The sequence below is a fragment of the Lissotriton vulgaris genome, chromosome 11 (assembly GCF_964263255.1).
Source record: "Lissotriton vulgaris chromosome 11, aLisVul1.2, whole genome shotgun sequence".
NCBI classification, from domain to species: Eukaryota; Metazoa; Chordata; class Amphibia; order Caudata; family Salamandridae; genus Lissotriton; species Lissotriton vulgaris.
The window spans coordinates 75,170,943-75,195,963 of record NC_141699.1 but is presented as its reverse complement, the minus strand read 5'-3'; the positions used below and the strand labels follow the sequence as shown (position 1 = coordinate 75,195,963).

The 25,021-nt window shown below is 47.1% G+C and overlaps 1 protein-coding gene across 1 annotated transcript in view; it reads right to left on the bottom strand.

The window, feature by feature from the left end:
• MAPK1 (mitogen-activated protein kinase 1) overlaps positions 1-25,021 on the bottom strand; it is a 352,914-nt gene that overhangs the window by 216,111 nt on the left and 111,782 nt on the right. Inside the window, exons 3-4 of the mRNA XM_086942728.1 lie at positions 8,017-8,206; positions 1,059-1,175 (exon numbers count right to left, since the gene is read on the bottom strand). Coding sequence (XP_086798854.1) covers positions 1,059-1,175; positions 8,017-8,206 — 307 coding nt within the window. The remainder of the gene's footprint in view (positions 1-1,058; positions 1,176-8,016; positions 8,207-25,021) is intronic.

Sequence of the window (25,021 nt, the reverse complement as noted above, 5' to 3'; positions counted from 1 at the left end):
TATAAATGCCTATGATTGATTGATTGATTGATACTCCTGTTTTTCATGAGTTCCTTCTGTTTGAAGACAGATTTATACAAAACTTCTAGATGACAGAAAGAAAATGGACAAATCATGACCATCTGAATGTTGGTTATGGTGTACAAACAAATGAGATGCTGATGATCATGTTTAACCAGGGTCTATCCGACAAACTGGTAAACTGAATGGAAGAGTGAGAGCTAAATTCTATAATTGAATGGATAATTCAATGCAATGACTCTGCTGCAAGTGTAAACGAAAAAATGCAGAACTTTGAGAATCATAAGATAGACTGAGCCCTGTAAATATGTCACGAAGACTAAAGATAATGATGCTACTGGAATTCAGATCTACTACAAATCATATTTACTACCATTTATCAACCTGTTTCCCTTCTTGGGAAGGGGTTTGAAGCACATACCCTGAGCATATGGCTGAACAGATTAGACCTACATTCAATTTAAATTCAATCAGATTATATACAAGCAGAAGTGTGTTCTCTTATGAAGCCAAGCCCACTTAGTAGATCCCTTAAGTTTTCACTTAACACAATCCCTGTACTGAAAGATCTGTGCTTGGAGGGAGCAGTTTACAAATCCAACGTTCATCTTAGACAAGATGCATTTCTACCTTGGATATCACCAACACGAAGTCTAAATGTCAAATCACAAGAACCACTGAAAAACCTAAGCCATTTCAGCCCTCATTACAAAGGCCTGTTAAAAGCCCCATTATTACCCCAAACGTGTAATTAGCAGGACTTCCAACAGCAGTAATCCTTTGACAGGGAAATAACAGGGACTGCAATGTTTTGGGGAACAAGCAGGAATGTGCGTTTCCGCAGGTCACTGCATGCTAGTGGGAATATCTATGTTAATGAAGTGAGAATGCTACAAAGCAAAAATAAAAGAACCAAAATGATGCAACATGCGTTGACCATGTAACCTGTATCTTATAAAAGAAGCCAGCCATTTACCAAGATACATAAAGTTGCAGGATTAGGACTGCTTTTGTGATGCCTCTGCAGCAGTACTTACCTTAGAATTTAACATGATCTCCGGTGCACGGTACCAGCGAGTAGCTACATACTCTGTCAGGAAACCTGTATGATCATGATCTGGATCTGCTACACGGGCCAATCCAAAGTCACAGATCTGCCAAAAGAGAAGAAGGAAGAAGTTACTCTCTACTTTCTCACCAACATTTTCTCAGTATTTTAAAATTAAATTCAACCAGGATTGACACTAATCAGCAACCTCATTCTAAAAACCTGGGGTAAATAAAATCTTTAAAATTCATTACAAAGAGTGAAACTAACCTAGGAAATTTGGTATATAAGCATCACCCTCAGAGTCTTGGTACTGCTACTTTAAGAAAGCAAGGAGCTTCACGGTCAACAGAATATAGTACAGTGTCAGGGCAGTTCATCTGGAGAGAAGTGTCTGTAGAACAGTCATAATTATTAAATTCCAGCTTTGCTCTTTGTTAAATGCGGAGGTTGGAGGATTGGTTATATGCAAGTCAACCCATAATTGAGGAGAACAATCTCTACATACTTCTTCCATCTAGTGTTGGGCCTGGAAGCTTGCAACTTATTTCATTCAAAATCTGTTCTTTGGCTAACTGAAACTTGACCCGGAGTACTTTTTCCTCTTTTTGAGGATTACATTCTTCAAAATATTGGCTACTACCATCATTTTGTTCATCTCATCACTGCGCATGATCCAAACAGAAATGTAATGAAGAACAGAAAACAGTGGATTTTCTGCTGAGAATCAGGTCTTAACCCTGAGAGGCAAAGCCGTGAAGGTCTGAAACACCTAGAACTGCGCTCTTATTTATGTCAAAGTCAAGTCTAATCAGAGTTTTTTTCTGCAAAAGTAATTAAATGTCCGAAAGGGACAGGTCACACCTTCCCAGAAGCATTGTGAACTTGATGCTTTTTATGTTGTACTTGATACTCCACAGACCACTTTGTCTGTAGTAGACATTTTTGGCTTTATCAGGTAGGACAACAGCAAAAAGACTTGATGGCTCAGTGGCACACACTATCACTCCAGGAATCTAGGTTTGACATCCTGGTCACATGTCCAAATCCCAGGAGGTAGTTCATCCTATCCAATATAGATAAAAGGAGTACAATTGTGTGCAGTAACAAATAGATCACTAAGATGCCCAAAAGGTGAACATGAAATTTACTTTACAAATGCATATGGGATGTTATACTTTCATTAGGAAATGAGCCAAACGTTTTGATGAAGATGGGATGGCAAAGAATTCCATGGTGGGTGAAAAGAGCATCAGAGAACATGTAAGTGTTTGTCACAGGATTTCAAATAAGACCTATTTCGAGTGAACAGCTTCCAAAAATCTCATTAAATGTGAGCAAGTCCTCTAATTGTGAGACACTTGATGGAGCGTGAGTGTTATCGCCTTTAAAATCTATGAAGAATCCCATGTCTGTTCGTGCTCCGTCTATAAGCAGTGTTCTTAATTTCTTCGTTGGAGTTCAGGAACTATGCTACTTCTTACTTGGTGTTTCCCTATGAATGGTAAGACCTATGCAGTCTTGGTTGATATGTGCGGTTCTTTAACTCGTTATGCTATAGGAGGACACAGAAGTGGCAATGGTTGTAGCAGGGCATTGTTAGTGGCACTGGCTGCAGTATAGGTTGCTTTTATGTATGAATACAAAAAGGGAGTCCAAAATAGTCTATCAAAGAGGAATTTCTAAATTGAATAAACAAACCTGATCACAAGAACTCAAAACTATAGCTCCAGTGATCTACTCAGAAACAGAAATAGCTGAGAGGAGCACTCATACCGAGAAGCATAGAGCAGAAAAACCAGCAAAGAAACTTGTAACTGGTTAATGGTGTCCCATCAACACTAGTGTTGTGTCCAGTGTCATCATCTGGGCCACCAACATACTATACTTTGCCTGCCCTCTAACCCGGAGGACAATTCACAGCAAGTGTATAGTTGTACACTTGTTACAGAATTACTTGTCTGAAAGGTGACTAGAAAGAGTATAAGTGGTGCAGTAGAAAAGAAAAGCGTGATTTAAAAAGAATAGGCATTAGAGACAGTAATATTTAATCCTAAACTGCTGTCTCAAATAGGTCTTTCTATGTAAAAACAGTGCAAAAATGGTTATACAAGAGTAGTTAAAGTGTATCACTACTCAAATGGTCGACATGTTTCAGTCATACTGGGGTCTAAAAAGACTCCCTGGCTTTCTTCAGGACCTTGATGCTCCGAAAAGGGGCATCAAATACGGTCACCAATACATACAATTTTGTTGGATTCACAAAATGAAGGTATATATAATTTTTCAAATCCTCCAGATTAACATGATGGCTTTGGCTTCTGAAAAAGAAAATATAGAAGGGAAAAGAAACATAGAAAGATAATGCAGCTCGGTTTCTGGGTGCTAAACAAACAATCAAAAAAGGGAAGCAGAGGTAAACTTCCTAATGCATCAGGATGACATTACCTCACCAGCTTGTGTCTGAGAGGCCCCGCTCTATAAAGAAATTAATACTCAGAGCAGGCAAAAAGACCAACATTTTGAAAGACAGCATCGTCAGGCAATATCTGTAACTGACGGAGAATGCCTATAAATGGAGCGGTATCCTATTGATAAGCACTCTTGCGAATTAGTCAAACAGTGCAAAATCCTCCTTGCCAAAAAGCAGGAGTCAAAAAGCGGTCCATAGACCAAAATTAGGTCTCTATTGAGCGTACAGATAGTGCACACGGGTCCAAGCTGTTAAGTTATCTGTAACACACGTAGAAAACAAGCAGTATTGATTTACTAAAGAGTAACTAAAACCACACAGTGGTCTTGTACTAAACACTCCGCTAATCTCTTTAACGGACAGCAGTTAAACAGTGGTGTTAGGAACAAACAGTGCGGCAATAGTTAAAGAGTATTATCGTCCCAAATTAGACAGGCAGCGCACAGGACAAAGAGACATCCGTCTTATCTCTCCGACAGTACTTCGGTCCGGAGCACCGCTGGAGTGGAGGTGCGGTTTCCGTGTGGGGTCTCGAAATATATACGTCACGCTTAGGTGTGTTTAGAAATGGGTGCGTATTCACCGCGTCACCAAGTACTACAAATTTAGCGATATGCCGATGGGAAAGCGAGTTCTCAGAGTCCCAGAGTCTTTCTTTCTTACTCGCAATGAATTATAATGTCAAAAAACATCTACAGCGTTGCCCCGAAAAAAATTAACAGACAGATTCTTTCACTATAACGTGATAGAGTGTGATTTATAGGGAAAGCTAACTTGAAGCTTGCGTGTGCTCAAAACACGAGGATACAGCGTCCACCAATCTCGCTATTAAGAACTATAAAACCGCGAAAAGCCGATGGGAAATGGAGTTTGTTATCCGCTTGTTTACAAAATGACATGACATTTCCCATTGATTTCGGTACTACTAGACACTTACCTAGATGGCAAGTAGGTGTGATAAAGCATAATGGAACGTTCGATGGACAACCATGGTCCATAAACATATGGTCCATACATATGGTCAGACTCGCTCGAGCATGATCGGCTGATTAATGCATGTTGTCCGGCTCGGAGTCTCAAGAAGGAGTCTAATAAAGATTCAAACTGTTACAAATGTACATGCGAAGCAAAATATATTAACAGAGTGAAAAAAGATTCTTCTTCGGAGGTACAAATTGACTACAAGACTGATGCTGGGCACTATAATTTACAAGAAATTCACTAGTTATTCACCCCAAACCAGTACATCTCCTCCATACTTGGTCAGGTATTAGGTTGTTATCTTTTAGAAAGAGACACCCACGGTATCGCATCATTCAGACCCTGTGTGTCGCTAGATAATTTGAACACCCATTTTTGTTCTTTCAGGAACAGAAAATTAGCGGTGTCTGGAACATGTGGGGGGGATGTACGGTTTTTCCAACACGGTCCAGTAGAAATCTTCTGCTTGGTGATTCTTCTCAACAAAGTGCCTTGTGAGTCCTGTCATGGTTTTTTTGCACCTGAAAGTGCTTTTGTGTTCCTGCATCCGGAGCTTAACCTTTCTTGTTGTCATCCCGACATACTTATGATTACAAGGACATGTAATTAAGTATATCAGGTGATCACTGTTACAATTTGTAAAACTCCGTTGCACCCAAGGTTTGCAGGTACCAATATCAATAGTCTTAGAAGATTTTGTCTGAGGGCATATAGCGCATGAACCACAAGGGAAATGTCCCTGTACTCTAGGAAGGTGCCACAGTGTATTGGTCTGTTGTGTGTACACCTGCGGCCTGGTGTGCACCAGTCTGTCTCCAATATTCACACTCCGCTTTAATGAAAAAAGAGGTGAAGGAATTTTGTCTGTCACAGTTAAGGATTCGCCAATGCTTTCTGATGACTTTTTGCATGCCATTTGTCAATGCACTGAAAGTATTGACGCACGTAATGCGGCCCAGAGGAGGTTTCTCAGCTGATATCTCCAGAAGAGCCTCTCGGTTGTTGTTGGAGGCTCTTTTATAAGCTCTTCTGACTATTCTTTTTGGATAATTCCTGTCTATTAGCTGATTCGTGAGGGTGGCAGCATGTTCCTCATACTTGTCTTTAGTGGAACAGTTCCTCCGGACACGGAGGAACTGTCCAAATGGCACATTTTCCCGAAGGGATTTAGGATGTTGACTATCAAATGTTTGTAGAGAATTGCGTGCCATAGATTTGCGGTAGAGTTCGCTCTGTAGGCCCTCTCTAGTCCAGTAGATAGAAAGATCAAGAAACGATATCCTCCGTTTGTCAACTTCTAGTGTGAACCGCAGAAAATCATTCCTTGTGTTCAACCCGGTCTAAAATTGGACAATGGATTCATGAGTACCCCGCCATACAACTAACACATCTATATAGCGTTTTCAAACGCTTATAGAATTCAGAAACGGGTTGGATGCAGCTAGAATTTGATGTTGTTCAAAGGTATGGACGTACAGGTTTGCCAAACTTGGCGCAAAGACGCGGCCCATACTCGTGCCTGATATTTGGAGATAGATCTTGTCCTCATATTTAAAGAAATTTTCTTTCATAGCTATACGGGCTAAGGACATAATGAACGGCACCGGTGTTATAGAATTCAATGTCGCACCAGAAAGAATCTGTGGGATTGTCTCTAAAGACTCATCTTGCGGTATCAACGTGTATAAGGACTCCACGTCAAATGATGCCAAACAGTCTGAGGACCTGTTTGACCAGGACCAATAAGTTGATAGGCATGCGCAAACCCTTTGCTACTGCCATTCCTTTGCTGGGTTTTCCCTTACCCATAGAGCGCTTGCACATTGGACATCTACAACGCTGGCTTTCAGCAGGTCTCTGCCACTAGGGACCTCTTCTACAATGAGGAAATAATTGATTTTCCTACGTCAGTGGCAAATTGCGATCTCCCACGATGTCAAACTTTTACTTATGAAAAAATGTTCCCCTCCTTCCATACTCTACTTCGAATACCCCAGATAAATTAGGTTTACCAAACACTATACAAAGTGGGAAAATGGGGGAAGCAAATATGGTGGCATTATAGAGCTTTTCAACAGGTTGACAGATTTCGGTTACTACCACCTGGGAAACCGATTTTGCCAGATCCTTTCATGATACTGAATGTGCCAAGATTCTGAAGTATCCCCATATTGTATCGAAAGGGACTAGATTCAAGTACATTCAGTTTAATGATTTGAACGGGGCCTACCTTACCGTGGCCTGGTTTAATAGGATCTTTCCTGGACCCAGGGCATCCTGCTCCAGGCTCTCTTCCAGACACTGACATTTTCCAGGTTCCGGTAGTGCCCCCAGTTCCAGACCTATGGGTCTCGATTACTACAACTGGGCACCGCCATCCTTGTGCCTCATACGTCAGACGGGTGCTATTAGAACTATTCCCATGTCCCAAACTGGAGACACCTGCAATTATATTTTGGGACCTCCTCCTCTCAGCAAAATGGACCATTACAATGCACTGGAAACTATGTATGGCTCCCTCTGCTGTCCTGGGCTGGCTATGTGGCCTCTTGGGTCGAGTGCTTAGTGCCTTGCTTAACGAAGAACGAGCAGGCCTCATGAAACATTTTATTGCCCAGAACTGGGATATGATCCAGGAGAAACTCAAAGCCATCACCAAAGATGACATCCAACCACCCTGACATCTTCCAGACACCCCGATTTACAGACAAGTAGCTATATCCCAGAGGCAACATGGAAGGTTTGGGACATAATGCAGGGATTATCTTGTGTCGCTATATGCTTAAGGGACTGTGGGATTTAGTTGTGTGGTTGCGCACTGAGAGTGGAATTTACATGTATGACTCAGGATGGTGGGTGGGCGGGGTGGAGAATTGTGATATTGTTTTAATTCATAATCATTAGAAGGTAAATTCTTAAAGAACAAACTGACAAGGTACACAGCAAGAAAGGTTACTCTGGGAACGGATAATATGTATCAAGTGTGTACTATACACTTTAAAACCTGACTTGGTCATGGTCTAAAGTGTGTGTACGCGTGCCATTGCTTTGTACATCAACTCAGTTTACTTTTTTTTAAAGTGATAATGTCATTATGCCTCCTCAGATGATTGTTATCCATGACATTTTCTGATTTATGGTTCATTTATGGAATAAAAAATGAATTATTAGCCTATGCAATGTTGCAGACTTGAACCTTATTCAGGTTTTATTAAAAGGAAAGGGTCCCAATACCAGTAATTTCTCTTCGTAAAAAATAAAAAAATTAAAAAAAGAATTGAAAACAATAGATTCCTCAACCTAATATATGTTCTATTATTGCACACTCTAGGAGAGATACTTGGGTCCATGTACGATCTTCTAATGTAGAAGGAAAAAAACAACCTTTAAAAGAGCATTTTTTAAACTGTTACAGAACATTTCTGTCTAAGTAAGATGAGTTAAAATAAAATTAACTTGGATAAACAATTTTTACAAATGCATAAACACTAACCTTAAGATCACAAGTCGTGTTGAGCAGCAAGTTTGATGGCTTTAGGTCACGGTGTAGAACATTAGCTGAATGAATGTATTTCAGCCCACGCAAAATCTGATAGAGGAAATAACAGATATGGTCGTTGCTAAGATGTTGGGTTTTTAAGAGTTTGTACAGATCAGTCTCCATTAGGTCCTGTACGATGTATCTAACAATCATATGTAAGGAAGCAAACAATCAATGATTACTTTCGAATTATATACAACTGAATTGTACTTCAGAGTACAGCATTAATATAATGAACGTGAACACTTACTTTGTTACTACCCATACTCTCAAAAACAGAAGTTTAGATTTAGATGATACACATTTGTCTTCAAACAGGGAAGCATTCCATAGCTCTGAAATATTTCTCATATAAAAAGGAAGAACATTATAATTATACTTTTTTCACTAAAGATTTACCAGTTGTCTTTTGAATTTTATAACTAGGAATAGATCTGCAGGACCACAGACCAGTTCTGTACCATTCAAGGATAAGTAACAGCAAGATTTTCAAGCATCTCCTGAGAGAGATTTACAAAAGGACCTAAGGGAAGCGTGAAATAATGGCTTTTCTCAAAACTACCCATCAATACACAAGAGGGAGTGAGCGGTATATACAGAGTGTAGCATGTCATCTCTACTTAACCTCTGGCACTATACTCCTATATAGGAATAGGACTCCTTACTAAATGTACATGATCACTCAAAGTTGTTGTGCTGGATTTATTTGTTGGTGATCCCAATAGACCAAGGTTACACTAACAATATTTCCATAACTGCTGAGAAAGGTTTTTATTCCTGCCTTTAGTACACTGGATCCTGAACTTCTGCTCTATACATTCTTTAAAAGTCCTTGTGTTACAATTTTAGTAGTGGCTAGAGAAATTCATTACACAGCTAGTGTGCCAAAAGCAGAGTAGCCATAGGTAAATGAGGCCTAGGAGAAGCCCTAGGTTACAATGTCTGGGGGGGGGGGGGGGGGGGGGGGGGGGGGCACTTGTAAGAAAACAAGTAACTTACTTGTAACTTTGGTTCCCCAGTATTGGTAACTGTCAGATTTCCATAGCTAGTATCATTCCCCGTCGTCGGAATGACAGTCTCGGTAACAAAATAACATAGCAGGTACAAAAGAGAAAGAAAAAGGCCTAGGCCTCATTCCCTTTTGTAGCATATCCACCTCTTTTTGCAAAAGAGACCAAAACTAAGCAACAGCCAATCAGAACAGCCTCACCCCATAGAACCCTCCAGAGAGAACCTCGGAGCCTCTGATTTTCGTATCCGTTGAGTAACAGTAACCACATCTGCTGAAGGCTGAGCTTTCCCAGGGGAGGAGGGTGGGCGTATGGGAATCTATGAAAGTTACCAATACTGGGGAACCAAAGTTACAGGTAAGTAACTTGTTTTCTTGCCCCAGTATTGGAACTTTCATGGATTCCCATAGCTTGTATCAGAGTAGCTAGCAGTAAGCAATAAAGCACATCTTGTGACAAATATAGAAATATCTCAGTATCCAAACTTTCATAAGAAATACATAAATAAATATACACTGAAACAGTAATCAACATTATCATTAGATACAAAATGTGCAATTATAGGAAGGAGGGATAGTAGGGAAAGCTCACCGCTCAATGGAAGAGGCTCCTCAGGACTGCCTGGCCCACAGCTGTGTCTTCCTGTGCCAAGGATTCCAGGCAATAATGCTTCGTGAAGGTGTGCGTGCTGCTCCAAGTCGCAGCTCTGCAAATGTCTTTGATCTGCACTCCCGCAAAGAGTGCCGTAGAGGAAGCCATGGATCTTGTGGAATGTGCTCTAACTCTGCCTTCTAGAGGATTGCCCGCTGCAGAGTGACAGTACAGAATGGCAATGGAGATCCATCTAGCAATACCCTGTTTTGACAGGAGAAGGCCCTTGCAAGGAGCACTAAATGTGATGAATAATTGAGAAGATTTACGAAATCCCTTGGTGCAATCCAGATCAAATTTCAAGCACCACTGTATATCCAGTGAATGGAGTGACCGTTCCGCTGGCGTGGAAGGACGAGGAAAGAAAGACTTGAGAATCACTAGTTCATTTAGATGAAACTCAGAAGGTACTTTTGGTATGAACCTCGGATTAGTCCTTAGAATCACAGTATTTCTTTTGAATTGGAGAAAAGGTTCCTGTATTGTGAGAGCCTGCAATTCCCCAATGAGTCTTGCAGATGTGAGAGCAAGAAGAAGAACCAGTTTCCACGAAATAAATTTCATGTCTGCCCGATGAATCGGTTCAAAGGGATGCTTCATCAGCTGGGTGAGAACCAAATTCAAATGCCATGTGGGAGGCGGAGTCCTCACCGGGGGAAAGACTCGAAACAGGCCTTTGAGAAACTGCTTGACAATTCTGGATGACCAGAGAGAAGGTCCAGATGCAGTGCGCCTGTAGCGAGAAATTGCTGCCAAGCGAACTTTTATGGATGAATGAGCCAATCCTGCCTTAGCCAAGGACAGGAGATAAAGAAGAACCTGATGAGGTGGAGAAGAGAAAGGGTCAACACTTCTTCTGGCACCAGATGCAAAATCTCTTCCATTTCAAACAGTTAGTCTTGTTAGTGGAAGGGGCTCTAGCTTGAGACAGAACCTCTCTTATCTCATCCGAGAGGTGATGGTATATGAATTCTCGCTGCTCAGGGGCTATGCCGTCGGGTGTAAGGAATGAGGATCCGATTGCCAAATCTGACCGTGGGATTTCGTGAGAAGATCCGGAATCACCCTCAAAGGAAGTGGAGGAGCCAGAGAAAGGAGGTGCAGCTCCGTGAACCAGAACTGCCTCAGCCAAGTAGGAGATATTAGGATCATCTTGCACGGTTCCGCCTTGATCTTTATGGGAGGGGAGGGGGGGTGAGAGGGGAGGGGGGGTGAGAGGGGGGGGGGGGGGGCGTACACAAATGCTCTTGACCAAGCTATCGAAAGCGCATTCCCCAGCGACCCTCGATGGTGTACCCTGCTTGCGTAAGACTGGCATTTTCTGTTGATCAGGGTGGCAAAGAGATCTATTGAGGGTTTGCCCCACCAATGAAAAATCTCCTCCAAGATAGTCTGGTTCAATTCCCATTCGTGGCTGACTGACGACAGTCTGCTGAGTCTGTCCGCCTTTTCGTTTAGCATTCCTGGTAGGTGTTCTGCCTGTAGCGATATTCCGTGCAGGATCGCCCACTTCCACATTTTTTGGGCTTCCTGAGATAACGGAAGAGATCTGGTACTCCCTTCCTTGTTTATGTAGTGCATGGCCGTGGTGTTGTCCGTGCGGACGAGAACCGCCGACCCTTGTAGTCGTGGAAGAAACACCTGCAGCGCCAGCCGGATTGCTCTGTGCTCCAGGAGGTTGATGTGAAAATGACGGTGCTGGGGCAACCAATGCCCGCTGACACGAAGATCCTGAAGCACCGCACCTCAGCCCTCCAGCAAGGCATCAGTCGTTAACATCTGAGGAGCAGGGTTGCTTACAAAGGATAGACCTTGGAATAGGTTTTCTTCCTTCGTCCACCACAAGGCCGCCTTTCTCATTGCCGCAGTAATCACCACCTTGTCGTCGAATGAGCCATGAACTTGCCGCCATTGCCCGTCTAGTTGTTCCTGAAGAGATCGCATCCGCAATCTGCAGTTGGGAATCAGAGGAATGCATGAAGAAATCACTCCTAGAAAGGATTTGTAACGGCGTACTGAAAGACACCTTTTTCTTAACAAATGAGCCATGGATTTCAGCTTTTCTGCCTTTCGAGGGATGGAAAGGCCTTGCCGAGAGTCGTGTCCAAGATAGCTCCCAGGAAACGTGCTGTCCTGGAATGGAGGAGAGACGGCTTCTCCCTGTTAAGCGTGGGACCCAGGTTCCTGAATAGGTTCGTACATGCCTTGACTGTTTCTTTCGCAGCCCCCCTGGACAGGGCCTTCAGCAACCAGTCGTCCAGGTATGGGAAGACCTGAAAATGCTGTTTTCTTAGGAAGGCTGCCACCAGTGCCAGCACCTTGGTAAAGATCCTTGGGGCAGAGCGAAGTCCGAAGGGTAAAACCCCGAATTGAAAGTGGCTCTTGGCTACTGTGAATCGAAGAAACCTCCTGTGAGCTGGCTGAACAGGTATGTGAAAATAAGCATCTTCGAGATCGAGAGTGGCCATGAAATCTCCTGGATTGAGGAGGCGTAAGATATCCTGGAGTGAAATCATCCGAAAGGATTGAGAAATGAGATAGGTGTTTAGCTCACCGAGATCTAAAATGGGGCGCCACTTCTCCGTCTTCTTTACCAGGAAGAACCTGGAATAGAATACTTCCCCTCTTTGAGATAAAGGAACCAGCTCTACAGCTCCCTTGAGGAGCATCTGATGAACTTCGAGCTGCAAGAGACGCAGATGTTTCGAAGGAATGGCAGCAGGGGGGCTTGAAAGGTGGTATTTGAGTAAACGAATGTATGGCCCTCTTGAATGATGTTGAGCACCCAACGGTCTGATGTTATCCGTTTCCAGTTGTGGAGGTAATGAGACACCCTGCCTCCCACAAATGATGTTGGGGAGGTGGGCACAGCAGCCAGAGCCAGAACGCCGCTATTGTCTCTTGGAAGAATCACGTCCCTGGCGATTCTGCTTCCCTCTAGCATTGGACTTGGAGAAAGACTAGGCTTGGCTTTGTCTTTGCTGGTAAGGTTGTCGATACGATTGAGACGTTGATCCATAAGAAGAGTACTGTTGATGTTGGTACGAGCCTCTGTATGAAGTAGTACTCTTTACTCTGGCTCCTCTGAAAGGAGCCTTCCGATACTGAAGAGTACAGAGAGACCTGGCAGTATCCCTATCCTTTTTTATCTCTTGGAGGGCATGATTAATGTGCTTGCTGAACAATGCCTCACCATCAAAAGAGAGGTCCAGGATCTTGTTTTGGACCTCCAGCCTGAACCAAGCCATCTTTTTTTTTTTTTTTTGTAAACCTTTATTGACATTACACAGTTACATTCAAAGTCTACCAACCGTCACGGTTGAACAAGGGTACAGTGGTAGTACAGTCAAACAATGTAGATCAGGATCAATGCAAAAGTACACCTCACAGTATCAATGCGCAACTCAGGAGAGCTTAATAGAACATGGTCACAGGATTATAAAGGTTTGTTTTTTAAATTAAGGGAAAGCAGGATCTGATATCACACAGTTAACCCTCGCCAATATTAGGGTTACACTTGAGACAGGATATTTACGGCAGGACCATCATAGGCAGGGTATTCGTAACAGAACGTAAAATCAGGATATTCAACAAGCAGTACATAACCCCACCCAAACAGTACCTGTCCGCCACGTAATAAAGCATTAGAACAGAAACCCTTTTACTGAACTAGAGAAACGCACAGTGAGTTACCTCTAATCAGACCCACAGAAAAAAAGAGGAAGAAAGAGAGAAAAAAGAAAGGAAAGAAAAGCCAAAGTATTAACATGAAAAAAATAAGGTCATAGAACTAAAAGTGAAGCAAAAACAATACCCCACCCCCATCCCCCCACCCTGCACCCCTGCATACGGCCACGGCCTACCCCCCTAGCAGCGTGCCTGTCGCCCAGTGTCTAAACCCGAAATATAGAAAGAAAGAGACGGAGAGGAGAGAAAGAGACAATATTCAACACGAAGTAAAGGAAGAAAAGAAAAAGAAATGAACGAAAACCCCACGAAAGGGGAAGAGAAACCAGGGGGGTCCCCAATACAGGCACCCGACCCCCCCCCCCCCCGCCGCCCCGCACCCCTGCAATAATGCTGTGGTGGATAATAAAATGTAAAAGACATAAACAGAGTCAAAATCACATATACAGCCCACCCCCGCAAGCCATCTGGGCAAGGTGGAAAACTCCCCGTGCTAGGGCGAAGGAGCCGAGTGGCATGGCTGTACATACATTTCGCCGTCCCGAGTCAGAAACGTAGCGCAAAATTATAAGCGGGAGAGAACAAGTAGAGCAACACAGTGAGCGGACAGGCCAACACAAAAAGAATAGGATGCCCTGCAATGTTCCAAATAGCTGCACCGTCAGGGGCGTCTGCCGCCATTTTGCGTCTGCAATTCCAAGAACATTAGGTAGGAGAACCAGGACGGCCATTTCGTAGTTGCAAAGCTCAACATCAGGAAAGGCAAGTAAAAGGAAGATGTATCAAATGTGTCCAGCGGACACCCCGAGTACATGACGTAACCTTGGGATAAAGTGTCAAAGAAGCAGTCAATGAAGAGCATACAGGAAGTGATACTAGCGTAAACATTCTCCCACGTCGCCGAGAAAGTCTAAGCAGGGTCCCACCACAAAGCCTGTGCAATAAAGGCCGAACAAGGGCTACATGGACAAAGTCTCGCAACCAAGATGCCTGCGGCATTGTGTCTCCCCGTACCGATGGCATCCGGCACCCCCCTGAAGTAAACCATTTCCAGTTCCTTCCTTTCAGCGCACGGGGGACGTCCGCTCCACTCCCCTCCATCCACCGTGCGCACTTCCAACGCCTACTGTGGTCTCACCATTTTAAATCACCACTCGCAGGGGGGACCCCAAGTCCCAGCGCCGCTGAAGCAAGGGTCATGGCCGCCTGCCCCAAGTCCGATAAAGGGGTAATGGAGTCTTCAGTACCCCCACGCCACTACCCATGAGTGTCTGTGGTCCACTGCGTGGTGAATAAGCATTATCGGGCCCCCACAATCCAAAAGGCGCCTTGGTAGTACTGCGCCGCAGCCAGTCCCATGTAACGAAGATGTGAAGTAGGAAGCACATTGCAAGCCAAACAGCTCTCCATCCGAGCTACCAGCAACATGTAGTGGACGAATAAGTCCATCAAGGGGAGAAGGGGGGGGGAGACACCAGACGGGCGCTGAAAGCAGCGTGCGTTCTGTCCTCCCGGTGTATGGGTGGTGCTAAAGCCAAGTCCACAGGGGCGGGCTGACCTGTTCAGTAGCAGGGCGGTTCCTCCTGGAGCTCTGCGGCCATTGTTATCGCTCTCGCTGGCGGCGGCGTAATCACGCCAGGGCCCGGCTGGAAGTCGCGCGCAGGCCAAAAACACAAATGCCCGTAACTCCGCTTCCGAGGCACGGAAAGCGCTCGGAGTCAGACACATCCACTCGGCACCCCTTCCGACACACGAAAGCTCCGGAGCCGTGCGGGGCGGACGGGAAAATCAGGCGGCGGGAGAGGAGAGCCGGTGGAGCCGGGCACCCGTGCGACCATCTTGGCCGCTGGCCCGGCTCCGCCCCAACCAAGCCATCCTTGTCGACAAAGAACCGCTGCGCCAGCCAGCGAACGGAAAGCCGTTGTGGCAATATCCATGGCACAGTCTATCACCTCTGCCGATATTGCTTCCCCTTCCTGCAGTATCTTCTTGGCCATTCCCCCTTGGACTCCTGGGGAAGTTGGTCCAAATATGGTGATAGATCACACCATAGTTGGCAATCATACCTCCCAAGGATCGCCAATGCATTTGCCGCTCGCACCAGAAGACTTGCCATCTCTTCTGGAGAATCTCTTCCCCGCATTATCAAGGCGCCTGCCCTCTTTATCAGGTGGAGTTGTCAGAGGTGCCAAAGGATTACGAGACTTCCTCTATGCCGCTTGCAATATTACAGAGTCTGGTTTCGGCTGCCCAGTTAAAGACACTGGACCATCCTCAGGGGCCTTGTACTTTTTTTCCAGGCGTGGCAAAACTGGAATTACCGTAGCTGGGTTTTTCATCGCCTGCAGACCCTCCTCCCAGACATGGCTAACAATGGGTATCGACCGGGTCACCTTCCTATAAGGTACCTTAAAATCATAGAGGAAGCACTCTGTTTGTACAGAAGGCATAGGCAGTTTGAACCTACTAGATGCTCTCTCCATCAGCTTGTGAAAACCCCCAATATCCACCGGGGAGAGTCCACTGGGTCCAGACTAGGAGACGCTGGGTCCGGGATCACGTAATCATCCTATTCCAAACCTTGGTTAGGCCTGTTATATTCATCCTGATCCCCATCCGAGGAATCATGAACGTCCTGGACCACTGGAGGTATACTTGGAACAGGTTTCTGTGGCTGAGAAAACACCTGGGATGGCATATCCGGAGAAACCACCATTGAAGCCTTGGGAGCAGGTACAGCCTGTACTGCTGGGACAGAGGGAACAGGAGGCAGAGCCTAAGAAAACCTGGCCCTATAATCCTGTAACATGCCATGGAGATCTGCCAAGAGGGAAGAAGGAACGGATACCATCTCCTGGTCTGCGCTCTCTTGACGTCGATAAAACTGCTGGTAATTGCATTCATGCATATACTCGCCCTCAGAATCAGTCTCTTGGCACTTCACCAACAATTGAGAAGGACTATGTGCGTAGACAAAAGAGTCCTGATCACCCCCATCAGAATCCTCTTCTTCCTCAAGTAAAAGTGCGGTAGGGAAGGGGGTAACCCTCCTTGGAGATGTCATGTCCGGTGTTATCTTTTTCAAGGAAATAGTAATCCTCTGTGGACGAGGACATTGTCGACGATACTGGCGGCGATGATGTTGTCAAAGAAAAACTCGTCGACGAGGTAGTCGACGGAAGATCCACCGCCGACTGTTGAATCGTCAACGACTAGATGGGCGTCGTCGACACTGCCATAGACGAGACCGTCGACACTCCTGCCGTAGTCGTGGTCATAGTCGAAGCCCTCGTCACCACAGTGTACCTTTTACCACCTGCGATTTAGAGGCCTTCGTCGACTGAGTCTTCTGGTGCGTCGTCGACGACTTGGAACCTTTCTCTGACTTCTCAGATGACAGATAAGAGGGCTTCTAAAAAGTCTCATCAGCCTCCACCACTGCTGTAGCTGTAGACAGTCCGTCCCTCTCCTTTACACCGTGCTGAGGAGATTTACTAGGACTTTGGCTCTCAGACTCATGGGGGATCTTTTTTGAGGCCTTAACTGGAGGTTCTGAGGAAGGTGAAGGGGAAGCCCTACCCCTTTTGAGTGACCTTCTAGATGAGGCTGCAGATGAAGAGTCCTCACTGTCACTTGACAGTTTCCTTCCTTGACTTTAATTTCTGGAACCATGGATGGAGGACGGACCTGCGTCCGTCCGCCACCCCCGAGGTAGAGGGACCGTCCGCATGGGCAGCGGCGGTCCCTCCATGCAAATTAGGATGTGACCGCCACCCTGGCGGTCACATCCCGTATCTTTAACCTTGCCGCGGGTGCTGCTTCAAGCAGCGCCCGCCGCAAGGTTAAAAATGCATGACTTGCATTTACATGCACAAAGCGGCAGGCACCGCGCGGTGCATGCCGCTTTGTTCATGTAAATGCAGGGGGGTACCATAGGTACCCCCCCATGTGCACCCCAACCCCCTGACACCCTGGGGGCCCACAACGGGTCCCCAAACTTTAAAGACCACATGCTTTTCCATGGCGGAAAAGCCGCCGTGGAAAAGCATGTTTCCTGCCCCATCCTAATATGGCTGGCGGTGTCTGATAGACACCGCCACCATATTAGAGCTTTTCCGCCACGGTCGGAAGGCGACCGCGGCGGAAAAGCGGTGGACGGTTTTCCCGTCCGCCGATGACCCCTCCAGCCATCCTAATCTGGCGGGGGGTCTTGGAGGCACTGCTGCGGTGATTCCGCATCCTCCGGGCAGGCGGTGGCATCCTCCGGGCAGGCGGTTGCTTCCGCCGGCCCAGAGGATGCGGAATCACTGCAATCCTAATCGGCCCCCAAGTGAGGAGACGACCCTCACAGTCCAAGAGGGTCTTTGTAGAGAAGGTGCAGCAGATCTTGCAGTCCGCAGCCTTATGATCTGGATACAGGCAATAAATGCAGTCCTTATGCCTGTCTTCCACAAACAGCCCTTTCTTGCCACAGGTGGAACAAGCCTTGTAAAGGGCTTTCTTCTCCTTGTCAGACATTTCTAGATGAAACACCTAACACCATCATCTCTGTGTAAGGAAGTGTATCGAGCGCGTGCTGCGCTACGATACGTCTCCACTAGAGTACTGCATCTGGCAACCTCTTCCTGACCGTCCAACCAGACTGGTTAATTTGCCTGAAACTTGTAACTGGAAAACCCAAGCCTGCGGCGGTCTAGAGGTTTGCAGCCGGCCCAGGCACTCAATGTAAAATATAGGGTCTGGGACCACCGTGGTGGCAGTCACTTCGTAATTTCCCCTGTGGGACTGCGCCCTTTAGGCTGACGGTCCCACTTCCTGAAACAATGGCGGGCGTACTGAAGTCTGTCTGAAATTGTAATCACCCCCAAGTGCTGATATTGCATAACATCTCCTTCCTGCACTGAAAGAAATCGTAAAGACAGCACTTTGGAAATAGATCAGGTGAAGACACCTATAGATTTTACTGAGTTCCACCACAATATTTGTGGCCATAAGGTAAACCTCAGATGACTAAATTTAGGTGTATCTATGCATAGAAAATGAATTGGGCAAGTGACTTGTCTGTGTACTAGTGGTCAATTTACAGTCATTACATATCTGTGAAAATTTCTTTTGAGCTTGTCATGCTAAGACGAGCGCATTCAACCAAATAAGTGATTCGTTTGTAGCGGGTTCCCTTCTCTTGAGGGCTATAAAAGGAGATATTCCAGTTATGGAGTGAGGTGTCACCATGAGCCCAAAATGTTTTTGTCCAACTCCTCTCTCCATTACAATCAATTAGCTAAGGAAAGTTTTTTTTCCCCAGAGTTTTATATAGCACAAACTTGACCGAAAGGTATCGGGTATCGAGCTCTTTACGTGAGAACCAGTTGCTTACACAAGGACACATTAGTTTTTGTTCGGCACAGGGAGATGAAGGGATTTGCCCCAAATCACAGGATATTGAGCATCATTGCCGAGACTAACCCGGTTCCCCAGATTTGAGATTGACGCCCTAGCCGTTAGGATACATCATCTCCCCTACATATAAGACTCTGCAAGTTATATAGTACAAACAATAGAGTTGGATATTCTCCATTATATATGGTTTACTCTTTCTTCCAAATTGCACCCTATTGTCAGTAAACAATACTTTGGGTATAACCTCGTCCGAAAATACCTATTTAAAAAATCACATGACATGGCGTGTATTTATTCGCTGCACTGTTTTTACAAACAACCACTTACTGTGATACTCCACCAATACTGCCAAGAATCAATTCCTCCCTCCTAATCGGTCAACTGATCCTATGAAATCTAAAGCCAACCCTTCCCATGGTCTCTGGCAATTCCACAAATCTCAAAGAGGATTGCCTACCTACTATAATTTTGTTGCTATTTCCCACATGCATGACAATCCCTTACATATAATCCACTTTATTGGGCCACGAAAATAATTGCCTCAATCTCCTTTTCATCATACTTCGACCTAAGTGTTCCTCATTGTAATTAGCTTTGCTCTAAGTTAAAAGGTTGAATGAGGCGATCACGCCTTAACATTTTAACCCATGGATACGCAATTCAATTCTAACCATGAAATATGGACATACTTATTCGGCTAGTTTCCTTGACCATTTCTTAGGAGTTCTTTTAATTCCTCAGACTTAATTAACCTTTACAGCTGCCCTCCATTCATCTCCGTCAAGGGCAAACTCATCCATAACACAAACTCCATTAATTTCCTCCTCTTGCATATACAAGAAACATCAACTGGCAAACGCAACAGACAGATAGCTAATGGATCGTCATAGAGAGGAGTTGGACAAAATAATTTGGCTAAGGAAAGATGGTGTAAACAATACAATTTTCTCATGTTTGATACCCAAGGGGATATCCATTGTACCAGTTTCGGACAATGGGGTGCAATTTATTTCATCATCCAGGTAAGAATTTATGTATTTCGAAAACAATTTAGCCTTTGGTACAAAATGTTTTTGCATCATTTGTAGTGATGTCTCAAAAGTTTGCAGCTTGACTGTCACCCATTCCCTAATGGTATTTCTGGAAGAATATCAGATAATCTTCCATCATTAAATACATCATCCAGAGTAGCAAAATCAGGAATTATTTGGCAACTATACCAGCACAAAAGAACAAGTGGTGACCCTGCTCAGTTTTAAACTCTAACAAGCAATCTGCTCCTTAACACGTAAATGTCAACAAAGTGGTTACATGATGTTCGTGGGTTCACCATGGTCCAAATGTTGAGGGGAAGGGGAGTCAGGGGAGAAGTTGATAGACAGAAATGTTCTTTCATTAATGTATGATGTATCAATAAGTGACATGACGAACAAGTTACTTACCTTCGGTAACGATATATCAGTAAAAAACAGTAGTTCGTATTAGATTCCTTACCTTAGAATATCCCCAGGCGTCAGACTGGATCCGGAAATTTTTGTGTTCCAGTACCCTTGCGCGTCGGTAGGCGTCGTCTGCGGCTCCACGTCAGTCGTCGGCGTCGTGGGTGCCGTGATGACGTGATGACGTCGGAGTACTTAGACGACACCTCCGCGTGCTGACGTCAGTTCTTAGACACAGCTTTTCCGCGCCAAAAACGCAGAGCCATGTCAAAAACCAACACTGGTGCCATTGAAACTAGGGCCCTGAAAGGGGATGACCTTAACCCTAGATATCGGATCGCAGAACGGGGAGGATGGGTGGGGCGGTAAGGAATCTAATACTAACTACTGTTTCTTGCAGATATATCGTTACCGAAGACAAGTAAATTGTTCATCTGAAAGAAACAGGTTAGTATTAGATTCCTTACCTTAGAATAGATACCCCAGCAATACCAACCCCGGTGGTGGGTCTGCGAACCAATAATCACACCAGAAAGTCCTGGAGGACGGAACGGCCAAAGAAGCCATCCCTCCGGACTTGGCTGTCCAGGCAGTAGTGTCTTGCAAACGTGTGCAACGATGCCCACGTAGCTGCCCGACAGATGTCCTGAAAGGGGACACCACGGCCCAGGGCAGTGGTAGCTGCCGTGGCCCGAGTGGAATGGGCCCTCAACAGGAGGCTCCTTCCTTGCCAAGGAGTAACAAGCCTTGATACACAAGACGACCCACCGAGAGATGGTCCGCTTGTGTACCGCCCGTCCCTTCTTCGTGCCCACGTAACCAACAAAGAGTTGGTCATCCACCCGGAACTGGCGTGTGCGATCCAGATAGAATGACAGCGCACGTTTTTGGTCCAGACGGTGGAGCCGCACTTCCTCCTTTGAGGGAAGCGGAGGCGGAAAGAAGGTGGGCAAGGTGATGGACTGTCCGATGTGGAAGGCCGTGACAACCTTGGGCAGGAAAGAGGGCCTAGTCCGCAACACAACCTTGTCCGGATGGACAGAAAGGAAAGTAGGTTTAGAGGAAAGAGCCTGGAGCTCACTCACTCTCCTGGCAGAGGTGATGGCAACCAGAAAAGCAGTCTTCAGAGTAAGAAGGCGGATAGGAACGTTGTGAAGTGGCTCAAAGATCGCGCACATCAGATAAGTAAGAACCAAGTTCAAGTCCCACTGAGGCATCACGAAGGGAACAGGTGGAAACGTGTGTGTGATGCCTTTCAGAAAACGAGTTACAATAGGGGACTTGAACAAAGATGGTTGATCAGGCAGCCTTAGAAAGGCTGAAAGGGCAGAAAGTTAGCACTTGATAGTGCCCAGAGCAGAGCCCTGCTGGGCAAGAGAAAGAAGGAAGAGAAGAACCTCAGCAAGAGAGGCAGAGAGAGGATCCACAGTCTTTGCTGTGCACCATGCCACAAATCTATTCCTCCTGCAGGCATATACCAACTTTGTGGAGGGACGCCTGGCTGCCAGAATGATATTACAGACTTCAGAAGGCAAGTCAAATGGCCTCAACTGTCGACGCTCAATCTCCAAGCATGGAGGTGGAGACTGGACAGGTTCGGGTGGAGGACCGTCACCTGTTGCTGCGACAGAAGGTCCTCCTGAAGAGGCAGACGAACCAGGAGATCGACTGACATACTGAGCAGCTCGGGATACCAGTACCTTTGTTCCCAGTCCGGAGCCACAAGGATGACTTGGGGCCGGTCGCGTTTGATCTTCTTCAGCACTCTGGGCAGAAGTGGTATAGGCGGAAAGGCGTACAACAGACCGTTCTCCACTCGCGATGAAAAGCGTCTCCGAGCAAGTGCCGCCTTGGAAATACCAACGCGCAGAACTGATGACATTGCGCGTTCTCTTCTGTGGCGAATAGATCTATCTAAGGCTCTCCCCACTGCAGAAAGAGACCTTGCGCCACGTACGAGTTCAGACGCCATTCGTGAAACATCATGCACCGGTGGCTGAGTTCGTCCGCCCTGGCGTTCAGAGAACGTGCCAGGTGTTGAACCACCAGGGTCACGCCCTGATGTTTCATACACTGCCAAAGGCGCAGAGCCTCCTGGCAGAGGGTCCACGACCCCACCCCGCCCTGTTTGTTGCAGTACCACATGGCGGTGGTGGTGTCCGTGAACACCTGCACTACACTCCCCCGGACAGAGGGGAGTAATGCCTTCAGTGCAAGACGAATCGCCCATAGTTCCAAAAGGTTGATTTGGAGCAGGGACTCCGCCGGAGACCAGAGGCCTCTGATCTCCGCCTCTCCCATATGGGCTCCCCAGCCCTGGAGGGACGCGTCCGTCACAACTACGTGCTCCGGTTGAGGAAGGGACTGCAGCTGTCTCGCAGTGCCCTCCGAGATCAGGACATGGTCAGACAGTTTGCCCTGATGCTGGGCCCACTGAAACTTCAGGTCCCACTGCAGAGCCCGCATCCGCCAACAGGCGTGATGCACCAGAAGGATGCAGGAGGCCATCAGCCCCAGAAGCCGCAGCGTCAACCTGGCCGAGTCTCAGGATAAAGGCTGAAAGATCGGAATCAGAGCCTGTATATCCCGAACCCGCTGTTTGGCGGGGTAAACCCGAAACTGCGCTGAGTCGAGAACCGCTCCAATGAAGAGGAGCTTCTGGGAGGGGCACAGTTATGACTTTGGCACATTGATGGAGAACCCCAGCTGGTGCAGGAGGTCTGCCGTCGTCTGGAGGTGGCTGACGACTGTCTGGGGCGAGCCCGTCTTCAACAACCAGTCGTCGAGGTAGGGGAAGACTGAAACCCCTAACCTGCGCTGATGAGCTGCGACCACCGCCATCACTTTCGTGAATACCCCTGGGGCGCTGGTAAGGCCGAAGGGAGCACGGTAAACTGAAAGTGCTTGTGGCCTACCGTGAACCGCAGGTAGCGCCGGTGGGCCGGCAGGACGGGGATGTGGAAATAAACGTCCTGCAAGTCCAACGCTACCATCCAGTCTCCTGGGTCCAGGGCAGCTAAGAACTGAGCCAGAGTCAGCATTTTGAACTTCTCCTTCCGGAGGAAGCTGTTGACGTTCCGTAGGTACAAGATAGGGCATAGGCCCCCTTTGCCCTTCTTGGGTACCAGAAAGTAGTGGGAGTAGCAACCACACCCTACTTCTGGCCCAGAAACGCACTCGATGGCCCCCTTGGCCAAGAGGGCCGTAACTTCCTCCTGCAGAAGCCGCATATGATCCCCCGATACGCTGTGGTATTGCGGTGGCATGGCTTGAGGGGTTGTCTCGAAGGGGAGGGAGTAGCCCCTTCGGACGATTTGCAACACCCACCTGTCCGATGTGACAGTAGGCCAGTGGGAGTGGTGATGGCGAATCCTACCCCCCACTGGCGTCACATGGGCTTGAAAGCACAGACTAGGAGGGTTTTGAGGTGGATGCTGTGGGGGAAGGTGTGGACTGGCCTCGCCATTGTCCCCGACCGCCTCCACGGCGATTTCCACGGCCGCCACCGCGTTGTATGTTAGTCTGCGGTGCGTGGCTGGCAGCACGTGTGGGGGCGCCCCTTCCTTGGCCACGAAAGGAGCGAAAGGCACCCGTTTTTGCTGGCGCGGGCCGATAGGCCCAAGGACTTGGCCGTAGCCCTGGAGTCCTTAAAGCGCTCAAGCGCATGGTCTGCCTTGTCGCCAAAGAGGCGACGGCCATCAAACGGCATGTCCATCAGTGTATTCTGGACATCCGTTGAAAAGTTGGCGGACCTCAACCAGGCGTGGCGACGAATCGCCACCGTCGTTGCCATCGCTCTGCCCAGTGAGTCGTGGTATCCAGCCCACACTGGATGGAGAAACGTGCCGCATCTCGACCCTCCGCAAGGGCTTGGGCGAGTTTAGCCGTGACCTCCGCCGGGCATTGTGGCAGCACGTCCGCGACAGTGTCCCACAGGCAGTGGGTGTAACGGCCCAAGAGGCATGCGGTGTTAGAAGACCACAGTCCCAAACTAAGGGAGGAGAATATTTTGTTTCCATAACTCTCATACCTCTTGGATTCCCGATAAGGCGGAGCAGACGGGAATGCGGTCTGGGAATTAGAGGCCTGGATGACCACGTTCTCGGGGGTGGGGTGGGGTGGGGTGGGTGGACAGGAACCAAGGGTCGCCCGGGGCCGGGCAGTGGCGTCTGGCCACGTTCCTATCTACAGGCGTGCCTGTAGCAGGCCTGGACCAAGTGCCCAAAAGAACATCAGTCAAGGCCTCATTAAATGGCAGCAGAGGCTCAGTTGAACTTGACTGCGGTTTAAGGACCTCAGTGAGGAGGTTAGTCCTCACGGCTGCGACAGGGAGCTCAAGGCCCAAGGCCTTGGATGCCCGCGTCAACACCACACTGAAGGTTGCCCCCTCCTCCGAAGCCACGGTAGGAGGTGAGACAAAACCAGTGTCTGGCGAAGTGTCCAGACCACTGGCATCCCCAAGTCCACCTGTCCAGTCCTCCTGGGACTGACACTCACGTGTCAGAGGGTCCTCAGACCCCTCCCAATACTCCTCATCACCCATCTCCTGATAATCAGGGTTGTCAAAGGACGAGGCCGGTTCATTGAAGTAGAACTCCGCAAGCGGCGTCGAGAGCTGCGCCGCTCCGACGCCGGAACCGGGTCGAGAGAGGTATTGGGATGGCGCCGGAGGTGACACCTGTGGAACCGGCGCTGGTGAGGTAGTCAGGTCGACCGGCGACGATCCGGATCCAGAAGAGGATCCAGTGGGGCCCTGCGGCGCCGGGCCCG